Source organism: Petaurus breviceps, unplaced genomic scaffold, assembly GCF_028583685.1.
Source record: "Petaurus breviceps papuanus isolate PSGF00001 unplaced genomic scaffold, PetGlider_PUasm1.0 173, whole genome shotgun sequence".
Classification (NCBI taxonomy): domain Eukaryota; kingdom Metazoa; phylum Chordata; class Mammalia; order Diprotodontia; family Petauridae; genus Petaurus; species Petaurus breviceps.
The window spans coordinates 15,548,828-15,568,959 of NW_027185759.1; the positions used below are offsets into that span (position 1 = coordinate 15,548,828).

Here is a 20,132-nt window from a genome sequence, read left to right on the forward strand (position 1 = left end):
CACAGCTCGGAAGTGTGTCGAAAAGGATTTGAGCTCAGACCTTACTGACCTCAAGTCCGGCACTCTGTTTATTCTACCACCTAGCTGCCTGTCATCTCTGTCAGCCTCAGTTTCCTCAGCTGTAAACTGAGGGGGGGGGACAAGATGGCATCTGAGGTCCTGGCCAGTTCCAGATCTCTGGTGCCACAGCTATGATGGTGGAACATCACATCTGCCATCGAATGTGGTTAACATATTGGCTAGTTTTATTGTCCTGCTTTTTTCCATCTCTCAGAATGACTCCCTGGATAGGGGAAGATAGGTGGATACATTCCAAAATAAAAATGAAGTAGGAGTAAAAGAGATCATTTTTTTTAAACATTTCAAAGCAAAGTAATGTGGTACGGTAGATAGGGTGCAGGGGTTTGGAGTTTGGAAGATCAGCCTCAGACGCTGCCTATCTACATGAACCTGGGCAAGTCACTTAGCCTGTTTGCCTCAGTTTCCTCATCTGTATAATGGGGATAATAATAGCACCTACCTCACAGGAACGCTGAGTGTTTCAAATGATATAATAATTATAAAGCACTTAGCACAGTGCCTGGTCATTGGTGTTCGGTCATCTAGTCACGTCCAACTCTATGTGATCCCATGGACTTTTTGTCCATGGGGTTTTTCTTGGCCTGGCACAAAGTGCTGTATAAACACTAGTTATTATTATTATTATTATTATTATTATTATTATTATTATTGATTGCAGCATCCCAGGAACAAGCCAGAGCAACGCTACCTTCCACACAGCGACAGCCTTCTTGCAGCACACGGGCGTACATGTCCACCTTGGACTGGGAGAGAAGCTGGTCACCAGTCAGGTAAGTGTTGTGAGAGGAGGCAATGTAATAGTTGCAGAGGGGTTGATCCATGTCTTGGAACACCTCAGAGTGCAAAGGGTTAAAGACATCACAGGCAGGACTCCTCATAAAGTTTGTAAAACCTTTAAAGGAAAGAGACAAGAAAGATTCAGACTTTAACACGTCAGAGGACCAGCCACAGAAAATGGAAATTGGTCCATTCTTGTAGCCACCCAAGGAGGAGAGGTTAACACTTTATTAACCATTGATGACATCACTATCTGAGAATTAGGCAATGCCTTTTCTACCAAAGTGACAAAGTCATTTTCTTATCAACAATGTCTCTGGGCCCCCAGTAGTCAGTTTCTTTATCAGTAAAAATAAGAACTATCTGAAATCCAAGATCGCTCCCAGCTCTATCTCTATGAGCTAGTGACCTTATATACCTTAAGAACACCCCCTAAAGAGTATGAGGGGGGTTCCTTTTTATGGATGGAAAAACTGAGGCATCACAAAAAGAGGTTTGTCCCCAGTCAAAAATCCAAGTCAGTCACAGAAAATCACAGTATTACTATATTTGGGAGGAAGAGTTAAGTTGGTAAAAGCTAGAAGTTTTGTTGTTGTTTTTTTTATCTTTGACTTAACATAGCACTATATTGTAGGAAAACAGCTGAGAAAGTCATTCGATGCACACTTAAGCAAAGCAAATACAATAGGGACAATGAGACCAAAATGAGTTCTTTTCCATTCATTGTCCATCTTTTCAGACATCTTTATAACCAGCAGTAGTAATTATGACCATTGTAATTGTAACCATGAGCATTGTAAGGAGACATTTGAGGCTGACAAAACTGGGTCTGCTCTTGGGCAGTCTTGTATTATGCCTGAGTAGACCCATCAGAAATGTGGGTTGTGGTGATCTGAATAGACAATAGTTGATGACAAATGACATCTTTGGCCAGTGAGTGTTGTTTCTTGTGCCTTGTGTTTATAGATTACTGTGGAGGGTAAGAAGCATAAGTGATGGATTCACTTCAATTTAATTCAACAAAGTTTTGTTAATCACCTACTACATGCAATGAACTGTATAAAACATGTGGTGGGAGTGGGGGTGGGGCACTGGGCTACAAAGACAAAAATGGAACAGTCCCTGTCCTCAATAATCTTAAATTCTAACACAGGAGGAGCAGCAGCAAATTATGTCAATAGTGACAAAGGATGATGCCTAGCAACTGAGAGGTCACCCAGAATATCAGTGGAACAAAAAATAGTCCCTATGTACCAACACAAAACAATCTTACGGTTGTCCTTTTCTTCTACATTGTCAAGAAATGTGCCAGAGAACATAAGAGATACCTAATGAGAAATTGGACCCAACTGGATACATCTTATTCAGAAGCCACGGGTAGGCAGACCAGTCTACTGGGGTAAAGTGGAGCTTACACTGATGGTAAAGAAAAAGTCTCCAAAAAAAAGGAAAAGAAAAAGTCCAAAGAAACCTGGGAAAACTTATCCTTCTTTACCACTGCTTTCCTTTGAAATTAGTTTTTCTCATTAGAAAAAACACTATACTGGTAAAACTAGATTAGAAAAGGGAAATAGATGAAGTAATGTGGCATATTAAGGAATATTCCCATTTAAAGAAACACAGGAACCAAGAGGCAAAGCATTTACCAAAGATCAATGGATGAAGAAGTGAGTATGATATTTTCATAATAGTTAGTATTTCAAAAAATATAATGCCTTAAGATTTTAAGAACACTATAAAAATACTCCATTTGACTCACAACTCTGGGAAGTAGGTGTTATTATTCCCACTTCAAGGATGGGACTACAAGAAGAGCTACCCCACAAGGGTCCCATAGCTAATAAGCGTCTGAGGTTGAATCTGAACTCAGGTCTTTCTGATTTTGAGTCTAACACTCTATCCATTGTACAAGTTAGAATACTTCAGACCACTTGGAAAGAAAGAGGAAATCGATAAGAATTTGGGGAAATACACCAGTAAGTTAATGTGATGGCATGATACTATAACCAGAGAGGGAATTAAAAGCCTGTGGGTTAAATTTCACTTTCTGTCAAACTTCTAGGATGTATTATCTTTTCTTTTTTTTGCTTTTTGGAGGGCAATTGGGGTTAAGTGACTTGCCCAAGGTCACACAGCTTGTTTTTGTGTTAAGTGTCTGAGGCCAGATTTGAACTCAGGTCCTCCTGACTCCAGGGCCGGTGCTCTATTCACTGTGCCACCTAGCCACCCCATAGGATGTATTATTAAAAGGACAGTTTATGAACATAGACGAGAAAGCAGTGTTTCCCAAGAAACAATTTGGCTTCATTCAGCAAGGACAGGTCAAGTCGGATGAATCTTCCTTCCTTTTTTTGACAGGACTACTGAACTGGTAGATAAAGAAAATGCTATAGATGGAGTTTACCTAGATTTTAGATCTGACAAAGTCTCTCAAGCTGCTCCTGTAGAAAACTTTGAGATGTGAGCTAGGCTATAATAACATGGATTTGGAGCTGGCTGGATCACTGGACCTAATCAGTAGTCATTGACAGCTCTGTGTCACCTTGGAAGGAGGTCTTAGAAAAGAGTGAACAAGGATTCATTCTTTGCTCTGGAACGTTTAACATTTTGATCAATGACTTGAATAAATAAATGACTGCTGTCTTTGAGTATCTGAATATCTGTCATATGGAAGAGGAAATATTCTGTTGTGCTGTGCCCCAGAAGGCAGAGCCAGGAGAAACAAATGGAAGAGGCAAAAAGAAGGACATAGATCTGAAGTCCGGAAACAACTTCCTAACAATTAGAGCTATACAAGAGTGAACTGGGAAGCTCTGGGAAACAGTTCTTCAACTCTAGGGGCCAAAAAGCAGAGCCTGAATGGCCACTTGTTAAGTACAATATGAAGGGATTATTGTGCAGGGAAAGACTAGATTAGATGGCCCCCTCCTAAATCTAAAATCTTGTGATACCACCCAGAAGGCAAGTGGACAAAGAAGATGGGAATTAGACATAATCCTAAAGGTTAGTATTAACTCCAGAGAGCAAGAAGGAAGAGGATGGAAAAGAGACTATAATGGAGGCAGGAGCAGAAGACAATGACTCAAGACTCCCTACGAGAACAGCAGTGACATGATCCTGTATCTTCTATTGAGAAAAGTTGGTCCTGTGTGGGCATCTCCAGCCTTATCCCACTTAAGAGAGAGAAGTCAGCAGCTGTTGGCTTTGGTAGAAGCAGTCACGCAAGCATGCAGGTCTCCTTCAGCTACCAGTTTTTCCTCTCATGATGCTACATCATGCTTTATGGGTTAGAAAAGTCAATGAACTTTCCAAAAAGGGTAATTCACAACATTTTCAAATGTTACTATGTACTTAATAAGTATAAAGACAAAGATGACAAATGGACAGCTTTAGGAAGGAAGGTCCCAACTGGTACCACAAAGGTAAAGACTATAAGTTATCAGTTTATAAAATCTGCTTTGAGATGTTCCTGTAAAATGGCCAAGCTAGTGATTATTCCCCTAAAAGAGAGGAAAGGAAAGAAAGGCTTGAAGGAAATACACACAGAGAGGGAGAAAAGAGAAAAAAAAAGAAAAGGAGAAAGAGAAAGAGAGAGAGAGAGAGAGAGAGAGAGAGAGAGAGAGAGAGAGAGAGAAAGTAATAGAGATACTAGAGAAATGAGCAAATTAAAGAGATCCTAAGACAATGAATCAATACTGACAGGTAAAAGTAGGGTGATTATGAGGCTCAAATGAGATAATAAATATTAAGCACTCTGCAAATCTTAAAACATTAACCAAATGCCAATTATTGTTGTTATTACCATTGTTACTGAGATTAGCCTCTAATCTGGTGATGACTTCATTGCCTTAGCTTTGGAGCTCAGGCAATGTTTATATAGCAATACAGGGGTGTACTGGTAAAGGTTGAACCACTGGCCACTGGTGGGGTAAAATGCATGCACACACTTTTAAGTTGAATCTGCATTAGTAACATTTCCTTAAATCTAGACAATCAACAACACAATAAATGATGCCCTGACTTGTAACATGGCCGACTTTGGAAGTGTAAAATCTCCCCCCAAAATTTAACCATCAGCTAACAACTGGTTAGAGTTAGCTCCAGTAAAAGAAAGTCAAGAGAAACCTCATGAAGGGACACGACAACCACAACCCTCAAACTCCCTGAAGAGAGAATGGACCTTCACAGTGGTTTAAAAAATAAAAACCCAGAGGGGGCAGAGCCAAGATGGTGGAGTAGAAACATGACTTCCACAGGGCTCTCGTTTCCACTTCCTCCAAATCATGTAAAAAATGACTCTAAACAAACTTTGGAGCTATGGAACCCACAAAATGACAGAAAAAAGCTAATATCCCTCTGAAAACAGCCCCACAGGCCTGCAGGAAGTGGCCAGCTCAGCACTCTAGGAGCCAAGCCCAGTCCCACGTGAGCTCGAGGTTTTAGCCTCAGGGCGGCCACAACCAGCTGCCCAGGCTGGAGGGACTTCAGATCACCAGCAGCTGTGGTGCTTTCCAGAATTATCAACCCATAGATGCTAAGGACAAAATGAGAGGTCAATGCAGTGTGAACTTTGGGAACAGGGAGTTCAGGAGTGTGGTCAGGCTTTTACCCCCTGGAGGGAGAAGTGGCTGAGGCATGGCAGCCATGCAGCTGCCGTGGAGTGACTGCTTCAGAGCTCCTGGCCTGTGATTGTAGGGGGACCTAGCACACAGTCTGAAGGGTAATCACTCTTGCTTTAACCTGCTTGGATCTGGATCACTGTCTAGGGTGGAGGTCCTAGGGTGCGTGACCAGTTGACCAGAGCTTGTGAAGGCTTCAGAGAGGGCAGCCAACTAATAGCTACAGAAGCTTACAAAACCCCAGTGATTCAGGACAAAGCTCCCCTTTATGGTAGCAGAGTTCTACTGTGGCAAAAAGCTCAAAAGTCAAGTAATTGAGTGGCAACATGAGCAAGCAAAGGAAGCTCAACAATCTGACTTTAAACTCCCATTTTGAGGACAAAAAGGATCAAAGCATGGAACAGGAGGAAGATAGTGAAGTCAGAACTCCTGCACCAAAAGCTTCAAAGGAAAATAAGAGCTCATTACAGGCCATAGAGGACCTTAAGAAGCAGATAAGAGAAGTGGAGGAAAAATTGGGAAGAGAAATGAGAATGATACAAGAAAATCATGAAAACAGAGTCAACAACCTGTCTGAAGAAAATAACACCTTAAAAAAAAGACTAACTCAAATGGTAAAAGAGGCTCAAAAAGCCAATGAGGAGAAGAATGCCTTAAAAAGCCAAATTTGCCAGATGGAAAAAAAATTTCAAAAGCTCACTGAAGAGAATCGTTCCTTCAGAATTATACTAGGACAAATGGAAGCTAGTAACTTGATGAGAAATCAAGATAATATTAAACAGATTAAAACAAATGAAAAATAGAAGGCAATGTGAAATATCCCATTGGAAAAACCACTGACATGAAAAATAGATCCAGGAGAGATAATTTAAAAATTATTGGACTGCCTGAAAGCCATGATCAAAGTAAGAACCTAGAAACCATCCTTCAAGAAATTCTCAAGGAAAACTTCCCTGATGTTTAAGAACCAGAGGGCAAAATAGAGGTTGAAAGAATCCACTGATCACCTCTTGGAAAAGATCCCAAAAAGAAAACTCCTAGGAATATTATAGCCAGGTTCCAGAGTTCTCATATCAAGGAGAAAATATTACAAGCAGCCAGGAAGAAACAATTTGAATACTGTGGAAACACAATTAGGATAACACAGGATATGCCAGCTTCTACCCTGAAGGATCAAAGGGCTTGCAATATGATATTCCAGAAGTCAAAGGAACTGGGATTAAAACCAAGAACCACCTACCCAGCAAAACTGAGTATCATGTTTCAGGGGAAAATATGGTCATTCAGTAGAATAGAGGACTTTCAAGCATTTTTGATGAAAAAACCAGAGTTAAATAGAAAATCTGACATTGAGATAATGAGAAGCAAGAGAAACATGAGAAGGTGAACAGGGAAAAGGAATCATAAGGAATTTATCAAAGTTGAACAATTTACATTCCCACATGGAAAAACAATAATTGTAACTTATGAAACTTTTCTCAGTATGATAATAGTTGAAGGGAATAGAAATATATATATACGTGTGTATACATACATTTATATGTCTATATAGGAGGATGTATGGGCGTATGAATACATATGTGAGTGTGTGTATGTATGTGTTCAGGTATACATAGAGGGCACAGGACCAATTGAATAGGAAGGGATGATACTTAAAAGGTGAAATTGAGAGGTGAGAGAAGAATATAATGAGAGGAGATGGGGAGAGACAGAATAGGGTAAATTATCTCATATAGAAGAGGCAAGGGAAAATGGTTACAATGGAGGGGAAGAACAGGAAGGCAAAAGGGAATGGGTCAACCTTACTTTCATTGAATTTGGCTTAGGAAGGGAATGACATACACACTAAATAGGGTATCTAACCCTATAGGAGAGTAGGGGGGAAGGGGATGAAAGAGGGGATGATGGAAGGGAGGGCTGGTTGGGGGAAAGGGAAGTTGGAAGCACATACTTTTGAAAAGGGACAGGATCAAAGTAGAGGATAGAACAAGTGGTGGGGTGGGATAGGATGGAGGGAAATACAGTCAGTCTTTCACAATATATCCACTATGGAAATGTTTTGCATAGCTACATATGTACAACCTATATTGAATTGCTTATCTTCCCAGTAGGGGTTGGTGACAACGGTGGAAAGAAAAGAATCTGGAATTCAAAGTTTTAAAATCAAATGTTTAAATATATATATATATATATATATATAATTATTATTTTACATGCAACTGGGAAATAAGATATACAGGCACTGAGACATAGAGATCCATCTTGCCCTACTAGAAAGTTGGAGAGGGGATGGAGGAGGATATAGGAAAGAGAAGATTGGGGGAGGGGGTATTCAGTGGGATCACTGTTTTGGGGTGGTGGATAGGGGAAAATGGGGAGATAATTTGTAAGTCAAATTCTTGTGGAGATGAATGATACAAACTAAAAATAAACATAAAATTTAACTAAGAAAAAAAATAAATAAAAACCCAACACAACTCTGTAAGAGATATGAGTGGACATCTGATATGACATAAGGAAGAATGATTACAAACTTTAGGGCCCCTTTAGGGTGAAGGCTTCTTTCCAGGTGCTTGTACAAGTTTAATATCATAAAATATAACAAAAAAATCAATGTTTAGAATCTAAGGATGCTTTACCTTCTATGCCAAGGACATTTTTCTCCTTGTTTTCTTCTGAAACTTCAAATTTCTTTATGATGTCAAGACAATATTCTGTTGTCACATTAGTCATCTAAACCAAAAAGACAGGGTTAGTGCATAATCTTTGAGATTTTATTATCTGATCAAAGTGTCAAAATATAAGGAACCTCAAACTCCACCTGAAATGTTGGCAATCAAACACCAATGTTCTGAAATAGGAAGAGAAGTCTGAATCATGGAGTCCTAGAATGAGATTTCCAGGTTTTTTTTTTCAAGATCTTTATAAGGAACATGCTTTTAACTTACCTTGTTCAGGTACAGGTCAAAGGTGACGACCTCCAAGCTCCCTAACAACGCAGATTCTGGGAACTCCAACTAGAATATGAAACTGTCTAGAATGTGTCGCCATTTCCACCGATCCACCATGGAACTCACCATTGTGACCCTCATCTTGCTCTTCCTTCAGACTTGCCGGGGCTGTCCCCTGCTCCCCAATCACCTCAGTGTGAAACTCCCAGAATGAGCTCTCCTCCTTCCTCTCCCTTACCTCAGAACTCATTATCTGCCCCATCTTAATTCTACCTCCACAATATTACTTGCATCTTTACCTTCTTCCTCTCCAGACACAGGGCAATCACCTTAGTTCAAGCCCTCAACATTTTTCACCGGCACCATTGCCATGGCCTCCATGACACCGTTCTCACACAGGTGTCAAAAATCACCTTGCTAAGACACAGCTCCAACCATCCTCAAAAATACCTCCATGGCTCCCCAGTTCCTCCAGGTTGAACACACATGAACACACAAACACACACACACACACACACACACACACACACACACACTATCTTCTCAGCCTGATGTTTAAGGTCCTCTGTTGTTTGGTACCAACCTACATTTATGTATACTATTTGTGCCTGACCTGTGGTAGAGCCTTCCAAGCTCGTATTGGTCTGATTGCATTGGACAAACCGTGTGTTGACCACAACATAGTGATGTCATTTGGGGTCTCTTTGATCACAGAGGACAACAACCAAACTTTAGGACAAAGTTTCACACTAGTGACTCTACATTCCCATCAAACAAGACTTCAACTACTCCCTCTCCCGTCTCCCATTCTTTTGCATATGCTGTGCCCCATGCCAAGAATGCACTGCCTTCTCAGCTCCACTTTTCAAAATACTTTCTTCCTTCAAAACTTCAAGGTCAGGGTCTATCTGTCCATGAGATCTTCTCTGTTCCCCCAATTTATGCTTTCCCTTCTTAAATTACCCTGATTTCTGTAACTATACACACTGCATCTGCCCCCCACAGCCAGATGGCACAGTGGACAGAGTGTTGGACAGGGATTCAGGAAGACCTGAGCTCAAATCCATCCTCAGACACTTACTAGATGTGTGACCCTGGGCAAGTCACTTACCCTCTGCCTGCCTCAGTTTCCTCAAAAGTAAAATGATAATAATAAGAGCACTAATATCCAGGGCTGTTGTGAGGATTAAAGGAGATTGTATTCCTCAAGCATTTTGCAAACTTTAAAGCATTAGATAAATAATTTCTAGCTATCATCATCATCATTACTAAACGAAGTAGGGATTGTTTGTTTTTGTCTTTGTATCTTCAGTATCCAGCAAAATTCATGCCACAGAGTAGGAACTAATAATTGTTTGTTAAATAAAATCAGGTAGCCTCTCTCTAAACAGCCTTTCAGATATAACCAGCGCTGCTTTCCAAAGAACTACAAAGATGATAGAGCCGACATGCTTATCTCAGGAGACAAGTGTTTGCAAAGTGTAGACATGGGTAAAATCACATCATAAGTCTATACCGAGCTGTCAGAAGGCATTATTTGTTCCAAGATGGGGCGTCTAGCCAGAAGACCACATGTCCCATTGAAGACAAAGCTCAAGTTGACTGTTCAGAAATAAGGAAAGCAAAGAGGGGAAACACTCTCCACACAATGTGTGTTCTTGTATATATATATGTGTGTATATGTGAACACACACACATATATGCTCACTGCTTAGTGTGACGATTGGCACATAGTAGGCATTTAAACATTTGCTGATTGACTTGCTTTGGAGAAAGGCCAGACCTACACACTCAATTCATAACATACTACAGGCATATTTTAAAAATTGTAGCTTAAGACCAACAACACTAATGACAAAGCTTTTCTTTATACCCAGAGGATATTATCCATATTTCTGAAAATCAGTCTATAAATATGGCAGCCTTCCAGTTACCAATACATGCATACCTGGCATTTTAAATTAATAAAAGAGAAAGGTCCAAAGGCCTAGGGGAAGGGCCCTGTGAAGAATTAATGGAAGGATGTGGAGGAGTAGGATGGAGGATGAGAATGCCCAGGTGGGCTGCTATCAGTGCCCCCACATCAATGACACAATAGCATTTACTTCCTAGGGTTGTTGTGAGAATCAAATGAGAAATTTGTGGGTTTTGTGGTTTTTTGTTTGTTTGTTTGTTTTGGAAACCTTAAAGCATTATGAAAATGTAACCATTATTATTAGTTATGACTAGAAGGGAAGACAAGTCATAAAAGCATTCAAATTTCATCATCCCTGCAAGGGACATGTCAGTCATTTGTCCTCAAGCTCTAATTGTCATTCTAGTCCAAAACAGTCTTTCCTGACCATTTCTTTGCAATATATAAAAAGGACGTATAAAAAGGGTGTCCCCAAAGTCTGGGTGCTGTTTCAAGCTTTAATACCTATTAAAGAGCTATTAAATAGCTTTGCACCTTAAAGCAGCACCCAGGCTTTGGGGACACCCACACTGTATTTAGCCATGCCCTGTAGATGACCAGCTCTCTGGAATCACAGCCTTTGTAGCAATCAGAATTTTGAGGTTGGTCTTCCAGTGTTCTTCGTCTTTACAGTATTGTCTTTACTGTATACATTGTTCTCTGGATTCTGCTCACGGCCCTCTGCGTATTTGTTATAGGGTTTTGTTTTTCTCTTTTGTATTGAGGGGCAAAGGAGAGAGTAGATGAGGGAGGGGTGAATAAGTATCTACTATGTCCTTGGTACTTCATAAACATCTCAATCGATCCTCAAAACCCTGGGAGGTTGGCGCAACTTTGACCCTCATTTGTAGTTGAGGAAACTGAGACCTTGAGATTTTAAATGATTTGCCACATAACTAATGAGTGTCTGAGGCTGCATTTGAACTCATGTATTTCAGATTCCAGGCCCAATGCTCTATGAATTGTGCTACCGAGATAGGAAGAAGATTAAAAAATCCCTCCTAATTAAAACATTTTTTTTTCAAAAGAAGGTGATAAAAACCAAGGACTTTCTCCCATAAAGAAGCTTGGAATAAATGTAATTTGAGTTAATGATGTGGTGCCCTTTTCTTTATTGCTCTGGTTAGGACTAATAATGTCACTGAGCCAAGCACCCAAAAGAGTTTCTTGGGCTATGGTATTAATATGAAGCACTGATCCCCAACTTCTGGGTGGCTACAATATCTGGTGTGGCTGTGATCTTGTGTCCTGCTCCCCTAGACCTTCCTGAGCATGCTATTTGGCATTTCAAAAGTTAATTCAGTCATTTTGTTCTCCAGATTTCATAGCTCCCCTTGAAGTAAGTCAAGATAGCTTGGGTTTTTGGAAAGCTGACAATGAGGAAGCCTTGCAGTAAAAAGTACATTGCATTTTTCATGATTATCTGAGTGGCCTCAGGTCCTCAAACAACATCTAGACCAGATGGATAAGAGTATTTCCACCTTCTGGGGATGTTCTGGAGACAAAGCACCAGAATTGGAACAGAGACGAAGAAACAATGGGGACATGACCAATGGTATTGCAAAGGTGTCACTCTTCTCCCTACCCCACATTGTCTCTGAATTATGAGCAATCCAGTTAGTCAGTCAGTCAACAAGCATTTATTGAGTGCCTACTGTGTGCTGGGCACTGTGCCAAGCACCAGTCCACCAATGTGAATGGCAGTGTCAAAAGCTATCTCCAACATCGGAGCCCCAAAATGACTGCAAGCTCTTGGCCCCCAGACTTCACTTGAGATTTTTAACAGCATCTCAATAATGCATAATATTGCCAACAGATAAAGAGAGATGTAAGAAATAATTCTCTTCCTAAGGAATATGGACAACTTTATTAACATACTGAGGTAGTCATCTTAACTTGACAAGCATAACAGTATTGTTCATCCAATTTTCAAGTGAAAAAGAAATGAAAAGAAATAATAACCCCTTTCCAGACAACAAGTATGTCTATCCCTTTCCCCAACCCTTTCCCAGGGAATTTTTATCGGACTTGGCTGAACTCTGAACCCCAAATCACATCACAGTCGGGTATAAGAAGCTTTCTTCAGCTAGGTGATATTGGAGTGTCAAAACAAGCTCAGTTAGCACTGATTCTAAGAGCAACAATTCACACTTATATTGCACATAATTTTGCAAAGTTCTCTCCTCAGAACACTGGTGGGAGGAAGCTGGGTCCAGGATCATTATCCCCATTTACAAATGAGGTGACTTGTGAATAAGTGAGCACATGAGGCAGGATTCAAACCCAGGTTTCCTGACTCCACATCCAGCACCCTTCCCCATGCCTGGCTGCCTCTCAGGGGCTGCATTTATATTGTAATTTAAATTTTACAAAATGCTTTACACTCGTTATTTCACTTGACCAGGATAATAACCCTGAAGTAGGTACCAGGGGTATTCTTCTCCTCTATTTTACAGACGAGGAAACTGAGATTCAAGGTGGTTGATACTTATTCCTGATCACAGAACCAATAAATGCTGGAGGTAAGGTTCCACCTATATCTCTCCTGCCTCCAAGTGTGCCCTCTCCTTCCTTTCAATTATAGAAAATGGTCTTTGAAAGGTTGCTTAATAACTGCAGGGTCACAGATTACAAAGACCATGAAAATATGAGGAGAAAATGCCTAGAAAGGCATTTTCTGGGAAAGGCATTCAAAGCAACATCCTGATCAGGAGGAAAATGCAAGAAAAATCCAGTCGACAAGAGACATCGACACTGGGAAGCTTTGTCAGGAAAGGAGTTGGAAACAGCTTAAACAAGGAAAGGATGTGGAGCGAGGACAAAAATGGATGAAGACCCTCTGGGACTCTTCAGCATCTTTTTGAGGACAATAAAGGAGGAAAGGGAGAGGGCAAAGCCAATTATTGTCATTGGAGCAGAAAAACCAAGAACAGCTTCAACAAAAAGAGTGGAGAAAAACAACAAGCAAAGGGCTATGGTAAAGGGAGCTGTGGGTACAAGCAGCCAAGGATGGGGCAAAGCAGTGAATGTCCAAGAGAAAGGCTGCAGACCGTCAAGAGAAGGCTAGGACGCCACTCTAAGGAACTGTCAACATCCACTATTTCAGTAGGAAGCATCATGGCGAGAGGCATCAGGATACAGTGGATAGGACACTGGACTTGGAGTAGACAGGAAGATCTGGTTTCAAATTCTGCCTCAGACACCAGCCGTGAGACTGGGCAAGTCATGTGACCTCTATATGACTCGGTTTCCTTATCCATAAAGTAAACCTGACCGAGTTCCCTCATCGCTCTGAACCTTCTGTCCTATAATTGGAGCCCAGTGTTTGCCTTCCCTTCCAATATACATTCTCCTGTTCAATGCTACCTAAAGCTCCTTGGGTGTATTCAAGACCCCTATTTTGTCTCCCTCCCAGTCCATCATATTCCATATCAATAGAAAGATGAAACTTAAACAAGCAGGCATGCTAAGGATTGGTAATAGGGACAAAATGAAAATTTATCAGTCTTAAACTCTACAAAAAATTCAAGCAAAAAGAAAAAAAGCAGAGGAGGGGGCAGCCCCAGTACCATGAAATCAGAGGAGCAGCTGCTGGTGCCTTTGAGAAAGATACAAGTTGTCATTAGGCAAATACAGGAGAAAAACTGAAAGGGAAAACCTCAGTTCAGTCCCCTGGGGCAGCAGACTGAGGAAGAAGACATCGGCAATCATTTTTCCGTGGATATGGAAAGTTACAAAAGGAGTTCTAGAGTGGCCTGATTTCCCACTTCCGTGACACCAGCACTTCACAGACATGGAAAGTGCCAGGAATTCCCCCAGCACTGCTCCACTCAAAGGATAAGAGTCCCAATGAATCAGACACACAGCTGCAAAGTCATAAATTCAATTCTTTGCAGAGCTTCCGTGAAATGAAAAAGATTTCCCATGCTCAGATATTTTATTTAACTAATAAAAAATAGTTTGTCCTAAGCCTCCGTGATAGGCAGAGATATCATCTCTCCCTGCAACAAAAGGGAAAAACTTGGCAATGCTGAACAAGAACAGGCTCTGGCATCCATGCCAATCTCCTAAGTCACTGCCACACAGGGCTTTTTTCTCAGTATCATTCTTTAGACAGAGACATTTTAGATAAAGTGTTTTCTTAGAAACAAGGTTAAACAGTAATACAAACAACTAAACTTGCTTAATAACTATTTCAGATACACACACATAAATCAGTGTTATAATGCCTCCTAAGTGAAATTCATAGCAATTGAACAGTTACCATCCACACTGGAAAATTAGAATGGATGAAAAATGCATATTTCCCACATATGCATATGCCTAGGAAATAGTGCATCAATACAGATATGATTTTTTCCAGAGAATGGTCCCCACTTCAGGCAAAGAGGCCTGGGAAATGAGCTGTTTTCCAAACTATTTTTATCTACCATAAGAGTTACTAACAAAAATGTCAGAGGACTGGGGAACTTACTTCCAGCAAGCATAGAGGGCAAACAGCACTTATTAATGACTTACAGAGGGTGTATTTGTCTTTCTGCCACAGTCAAGTAACTGTTTAAAAAAAATAAAGTCAAAGGGAGAGAAGTATCCACTCTCTAGGTTGTCTGAGAGTGGAAATAAGGGGTGGGAGGGGGACTTCAAGGTGAAAACAATAGAGAAAAAGGTCTGAAGCAATAGAAGGGTATTCTTCTCTATACCAAGAAGGTAAAAGGTGGAAGAACATATTGAAGAAGAGGAGAGAAAGAAGGACCACCAAATACTTGGTCCTGATTAATATGGTAGAGGTTCTTTCTAAAAGAGTGTTGGCACAGAAAGCACGTGCAGGTGTGTGTGTTTATGTGTGTGTACACACACACATATATATACACATGTATGTGCACATGTATGTATGTATGAAAAGAGGCATGCCCAATGGTAGCCCAGGATAAGAAGGCAAGGAAAGGGGTTATGATCTGCACCTGTGAATAGAGTGCCCAGACTCATCTAAACATATACTGCTCCCTACTCATCCTAGAATCTCATCACAGCTGGCACTCCCTTCAGTGGTAGAGACTCACACCCCATCCCCATCTTCCCATCCTATGTGATGCTTGTCCGTCCCCTCCCAAATCCTTGATCACAGATCTACTAAAGCACTGGATGCCTTCTTCTTGGGCTTCCGGGATTCCATGGTTACCACTTTAGCCCTCAGACTGTGCTTCTGTAAGCCAGTGTTCTCTCCACATCACTATCCCATCTCTTTTGATGCCATGTGTTGCACATAAGTCATTGCCGGTAATAGACTACATCCTACTTAACACCCACCATGTGTCTCTCCACTGTCCTTTGAAACACCTGCAATTTTGATTCTTTAGAGATCGTGAGACTCCATAAATCAGAATCATCGAACATTCCCAGGAGAATATTGTAGTTAAAATGATGGATTGGAGGGGAGGGCTTTTTTATGAAGGGAGCATTACAAGCACTATGCCAACTCCCAGATACAATCCAACCTACTCTCTTCATCTTAATTCAGCTCTGGACCCAGAGATCACTTGTCCTTTTAAGTACATAAATCAGCAAAATGTTTTACTCATCATTGACACAGACAGGATGTGTTTAAGGGCAGAAAGCATTAGCAACTGGAAGGAAAGGGACCCTCTCATTTTCAATTTTTAAGAAAATTCTTGTTTTCCTGAAAGCTAATATGTTTTGCAATATAATTATTTTCAGATTCTAGGCAAGCAAAGTCAAGGCTAATTTGTAATACTGAGTCAAATACTTGAAAGTAAGTTGCCACAAGCAGTGCCCCTATTTACTTGACACAAGTCTACTGAATCACTGTGGCGAAGACATTTTTCCCTACTTACAATGTATTGAAGAAGTTGAAGTGTAATAAAATAGAACAAGAGGGCAGTGCCCACCAGGCCATCTAGCAGCAGTGACATGTAAGCCTGTGGTTTGGGAAGTTATTAGATAGGAAGTAAATAAGAATTCCCTGATGGCAGTGGAGATCTGAAAAGGATGTGTGCTGAACCAAAGGAGGAGTATCCAGGAAAAGCCAGCTTCCCAGGGAAGGCGAATCAAGCGAGGGCTCCATTCCTTTGGGTCTCTAATTCTCCTTCAGGGATGTCCCTTAGTCTGGTACTCTTAACCTCGAATCAAATGTTTCTCTGGGGGATGTCATCTTAAATTTAAAAGTGAAACAGGATTTTGTCAAAAACTCAAAATTTACCCAACCGCATGTATGCATGGACACGTCCAGTGGCAACCAGACATACATGACCCCTCCCTGGAGATATTCAGATCTGCTCTGCCTAAATTTAAAGACACCTGCTGGCCCTCAAGGGGCAACATGCTTCAAAAGCAGGGAGAATGTCGAGTTAGCTGACCAGAGAAAAAGATGAATTTTCCCAAATGAATTCTTAGGAGCCACTTCTGATACTCTAAAAGATTCGGTGAGAAGTAGAATACATAATATAACTCAATACCTGGAAAGACTCTATACCTTAGATGACAGGAAAAGTTCCATTTTTATCCTCAGCACCTAATAAAGTGCCTGGCACATAGTAATTGCTTAATAAATATTGATTGATTGATTGCTTTGGCTTTAGAGAATTTTGAGCTGAAAGGAACCATAGAGGTCACTGTAGTTCTACCCTTTTCATTTCTCAGATGAGGCAACTAAGACCTAGAGAAATTAATAAATACTTGGTGATTGATTGATCGACCAAGGTCAAAAACATCGCAGATGGGCCAGATTGCAGGTGGTAGAGGCAAGCCATAACCTCAGGTCCTCTGACTCCCAGTCTGATACTATTTCTGCTGCACCAGGCTAGGAGAACCTTACCTTGTAAGAGACAATAACCAGAGCAGTCTAATTAATTCATCCTGAGGCAGTGATTTTCAATCTGCTTATCTCAAATGAGAGTTAATGGTCTCTAAGGTTCCAAATGGTGTTTTTTTAGTTCTGCATGTAGACCATAACACACATAGGCATGAACATAATAACAATAAGAAAAAAGATAAGGGTAAAAACTAGTGGCCCCTGCAGTCAAGTTTTCTTTCCTGAGATGAGAATTTGAAATGGAATTCCAGAAACCTGTCCTTACTAAATACATCTTCCTCTGACTGTTGATAAACATGAGGACGGTAGAATCTGCCACCACCCCCTCACCCCGCCCAAATCACACTCTCATCATTTGACGTAATTGTTTCTCATGACTAGCCTCCACACCAGGAACAAGTCCAAGATTATATTAAAAATGTAATAAAAAATGTTTGATAGTCTCAGGCAGGGGAGGTTTGAAAGGAGTCGGCTTTATTGCTGATTTCTACAGAGGTGCTCAAATACCAGACTCCCCAACTATCTGGGGATTTTTCATTTTAGAATAGATTTGGGGCTGTGCTAAGGACAACCTGCAGCCTTCTGAGATAAGGAATAAAAAGAAAAAAGAAAGAAACTTGGGCTAGTGAAATGATTTCTAAATGAAAATTTATCACTTCACTTGTTTCAAGTAACTCAAACTTGAATCCAAAATGAATTATTGTGATTTTGTCCAAGATTAGTTACAAAAAAGTGTCTTTATGCTGTCTGACCAAGTTCATAATTCCACAACAAAGCACAAAATCCAAACGAAATCAGGAACACAATTTTATAGATTATTTTCTATTACACTAATAAAGTTCCCAAGAAATTCAATAAAATCACAGTCTGTCTACATGATATTAATTAAAAACAGTGTCAAGTGGGATCTGAAACAAGGTCCTTGGACTCCAGAGGGAGGCTGCTTTCTGTACCCTGCTACATGTTAGACACATAGAAATGCCCTTGTTGTCTTTTAAGGCCAATGTTCAATTTCCCATTCTTTTCCTTGATGTTTCTGAAGTTCCTGATGTCACTAACATCCTACAATGACATGCCTCACACCATCTCTGAGAGGCGACCGAGCTTCCCAAGTCCTATCAACATAGTTGAAGCACTTGGAACACACTCCCTCCTCACTTCAGTCCTGTGGGGATCACAGCTCCTTCAATGTTCAGCTCAAATCCCACGTCCTCCAGGAGGCCCACCCAGATCCACACCACCAGCTACTATCACCTCTGCCCCACAGATATACTCTGGATCTACCTGGTCTAGAGTATGTATTTATGCCTCTGGATTTGGGACATTCCCTTCTGAAAGTCTACATTTTTGGAAGGTGTGTATTGGTTCATTTTTGTCTCTGTATTCCCATTGCACATTATAAGTGATAAGTAAATGATTGTTGGGTAAGTGAATGAATGAATGAAAAGTCCAGCCAAACTAAAAGTGATGTCAGCTATAGGCATGTCAGTGGACAGTATCATCCAAGGACCCATTAATAAAGGATGGGGAAGGTCTTCACCAGAAGCTTGGCCAACCAGTGGTGAAGTTTTTATTTTTTAAGTCATGAAACTTGTGAAATCATAGGGTCACAGATCTGGAGTGGGACGGCTCTTTGGAAGCATTCTAATTGAGCACTTCTCCAACTGACCCACAGTTTAAGCTGTGCTTAAGAGGTGGAAAGTAGAAAAAGTTCAAGGCCTGATCTAACACAGCCCTCATTTTAGAGCTAAAGAAACTGAATTCTTGGGAGGCTAAGTGATTACCCTGGGTCATGTAGGTATGCAATTCAAAGGTGGAATTTGAACCCAGTTTCTCAGTGTGTTTTCCATTGCATCAACCAATCAATTAGCAAGCATTTAGTAAATGCCTTCTCTGGATGTTGTTCCAGCATAGTGGATAGAATGCCTGGTCTGGAGTCAGGAAGACCTGAGGTCAAATCTGGTCTCAAACACTTATTAGTTGTGTGACCCTGGACAAGTCACTTCACTCTGTTTGCCTCAATTTCATTCTCTATAAAATAAACTGGAGAAGGAAATGGCAAACCACCCAAGTATCTTTGCCAGGAAAATCCTAAATGGGGTCATGAAGAGTTGGACATGATTGAAAATACTTGAACAACTCAGCACTCTGCTAGGCCATCGAGAGACAAAGATAGAAACATATGAATGTTTTGAGTGGTTATGATGCATGTGAGTAGAGAGAGTATGTACACACACACAAAGAAAAAAAATTCCAGATTTTTCTAAGTATCTTCAACATAAAACACACACACACACATACACACATATGTGTACATGTGTTGGAAGTTAAACTGTTCTCCCATTTCCACCTCCGAGTTCAGCTTTTTGTCATCACTAGAAATAGCTTTCCCATACACAAAGGAGAATTCACTCAACTCGTCCATCTCATAGGTGCTTACCTTTTGCTCCACCTTCAGAAACTGTGCCAACTCTTCCACGGTTAAGTGGTCCTTCTTGTCGCTGTAGTTCAAGAGCAGCAGGTAGAGGTCCCGTCTCAGAGACATCATTTTGTAAAACACACAGAACTCTTCAAAGGTCAGAGTTCCCTGATTCTCATCAGTGTCGGCTTCCTGAAAGGGGGAAGAGAAAGAGACCCACAAGGAAGGATTATTGCCTTGACAATTCAAGGTTGAGATGGAGCTAAAATGCACATCACAGAGCAGATACTGAGCCTGGGAGCAAAGGTTGAAAAGACCCCTCTATTTCACCAGCTTCTAAAGAAAAGAAACATGATCCACAAACTGATTTGACGTGGAAGAGGGTGGAAAGGGGGAGGAAGTTGCTGAGTCCTTTATTAGCAGCCTATGATTGGGGAGGGAGGGGTCCTTAATGCTCACTCCCAGTGAACAAGGTTGGCATTCTCTTTGTTCACAGTGCTTT

At 40.8% G+C, this 20,132-nt stretch overlaps 1 protein-coding gene across 1 annotated transcript in view; it reads right to left on the minus strand.

Moving 5' to 3' along the window:
• Positions 1–20,132, minus strand: part of PLCH1 (phospholipase C eta 1) — a 217,266-nt gene that overhangs the window by 51,758 nt on the left and 145,376 nt on the right. The window contains exons 5-7 of the mRNA XM_069083617.1: positions 19,652–19,822; positions 8,117–8,210; positions 770–973 (exon numbers count right to left, since the gene is read on the minus strand). Of these exons, the coding sequence (XP_068939718.1) occupies positions 770–973; positions 8,117–8,210; positions 19,652–19,822 (469 nt within the window). The remainder of the gene's footprint in view (positions 1–769; positions 974–8,116; positions 8,211–19,651; positions 19,823–20,132) is intronic.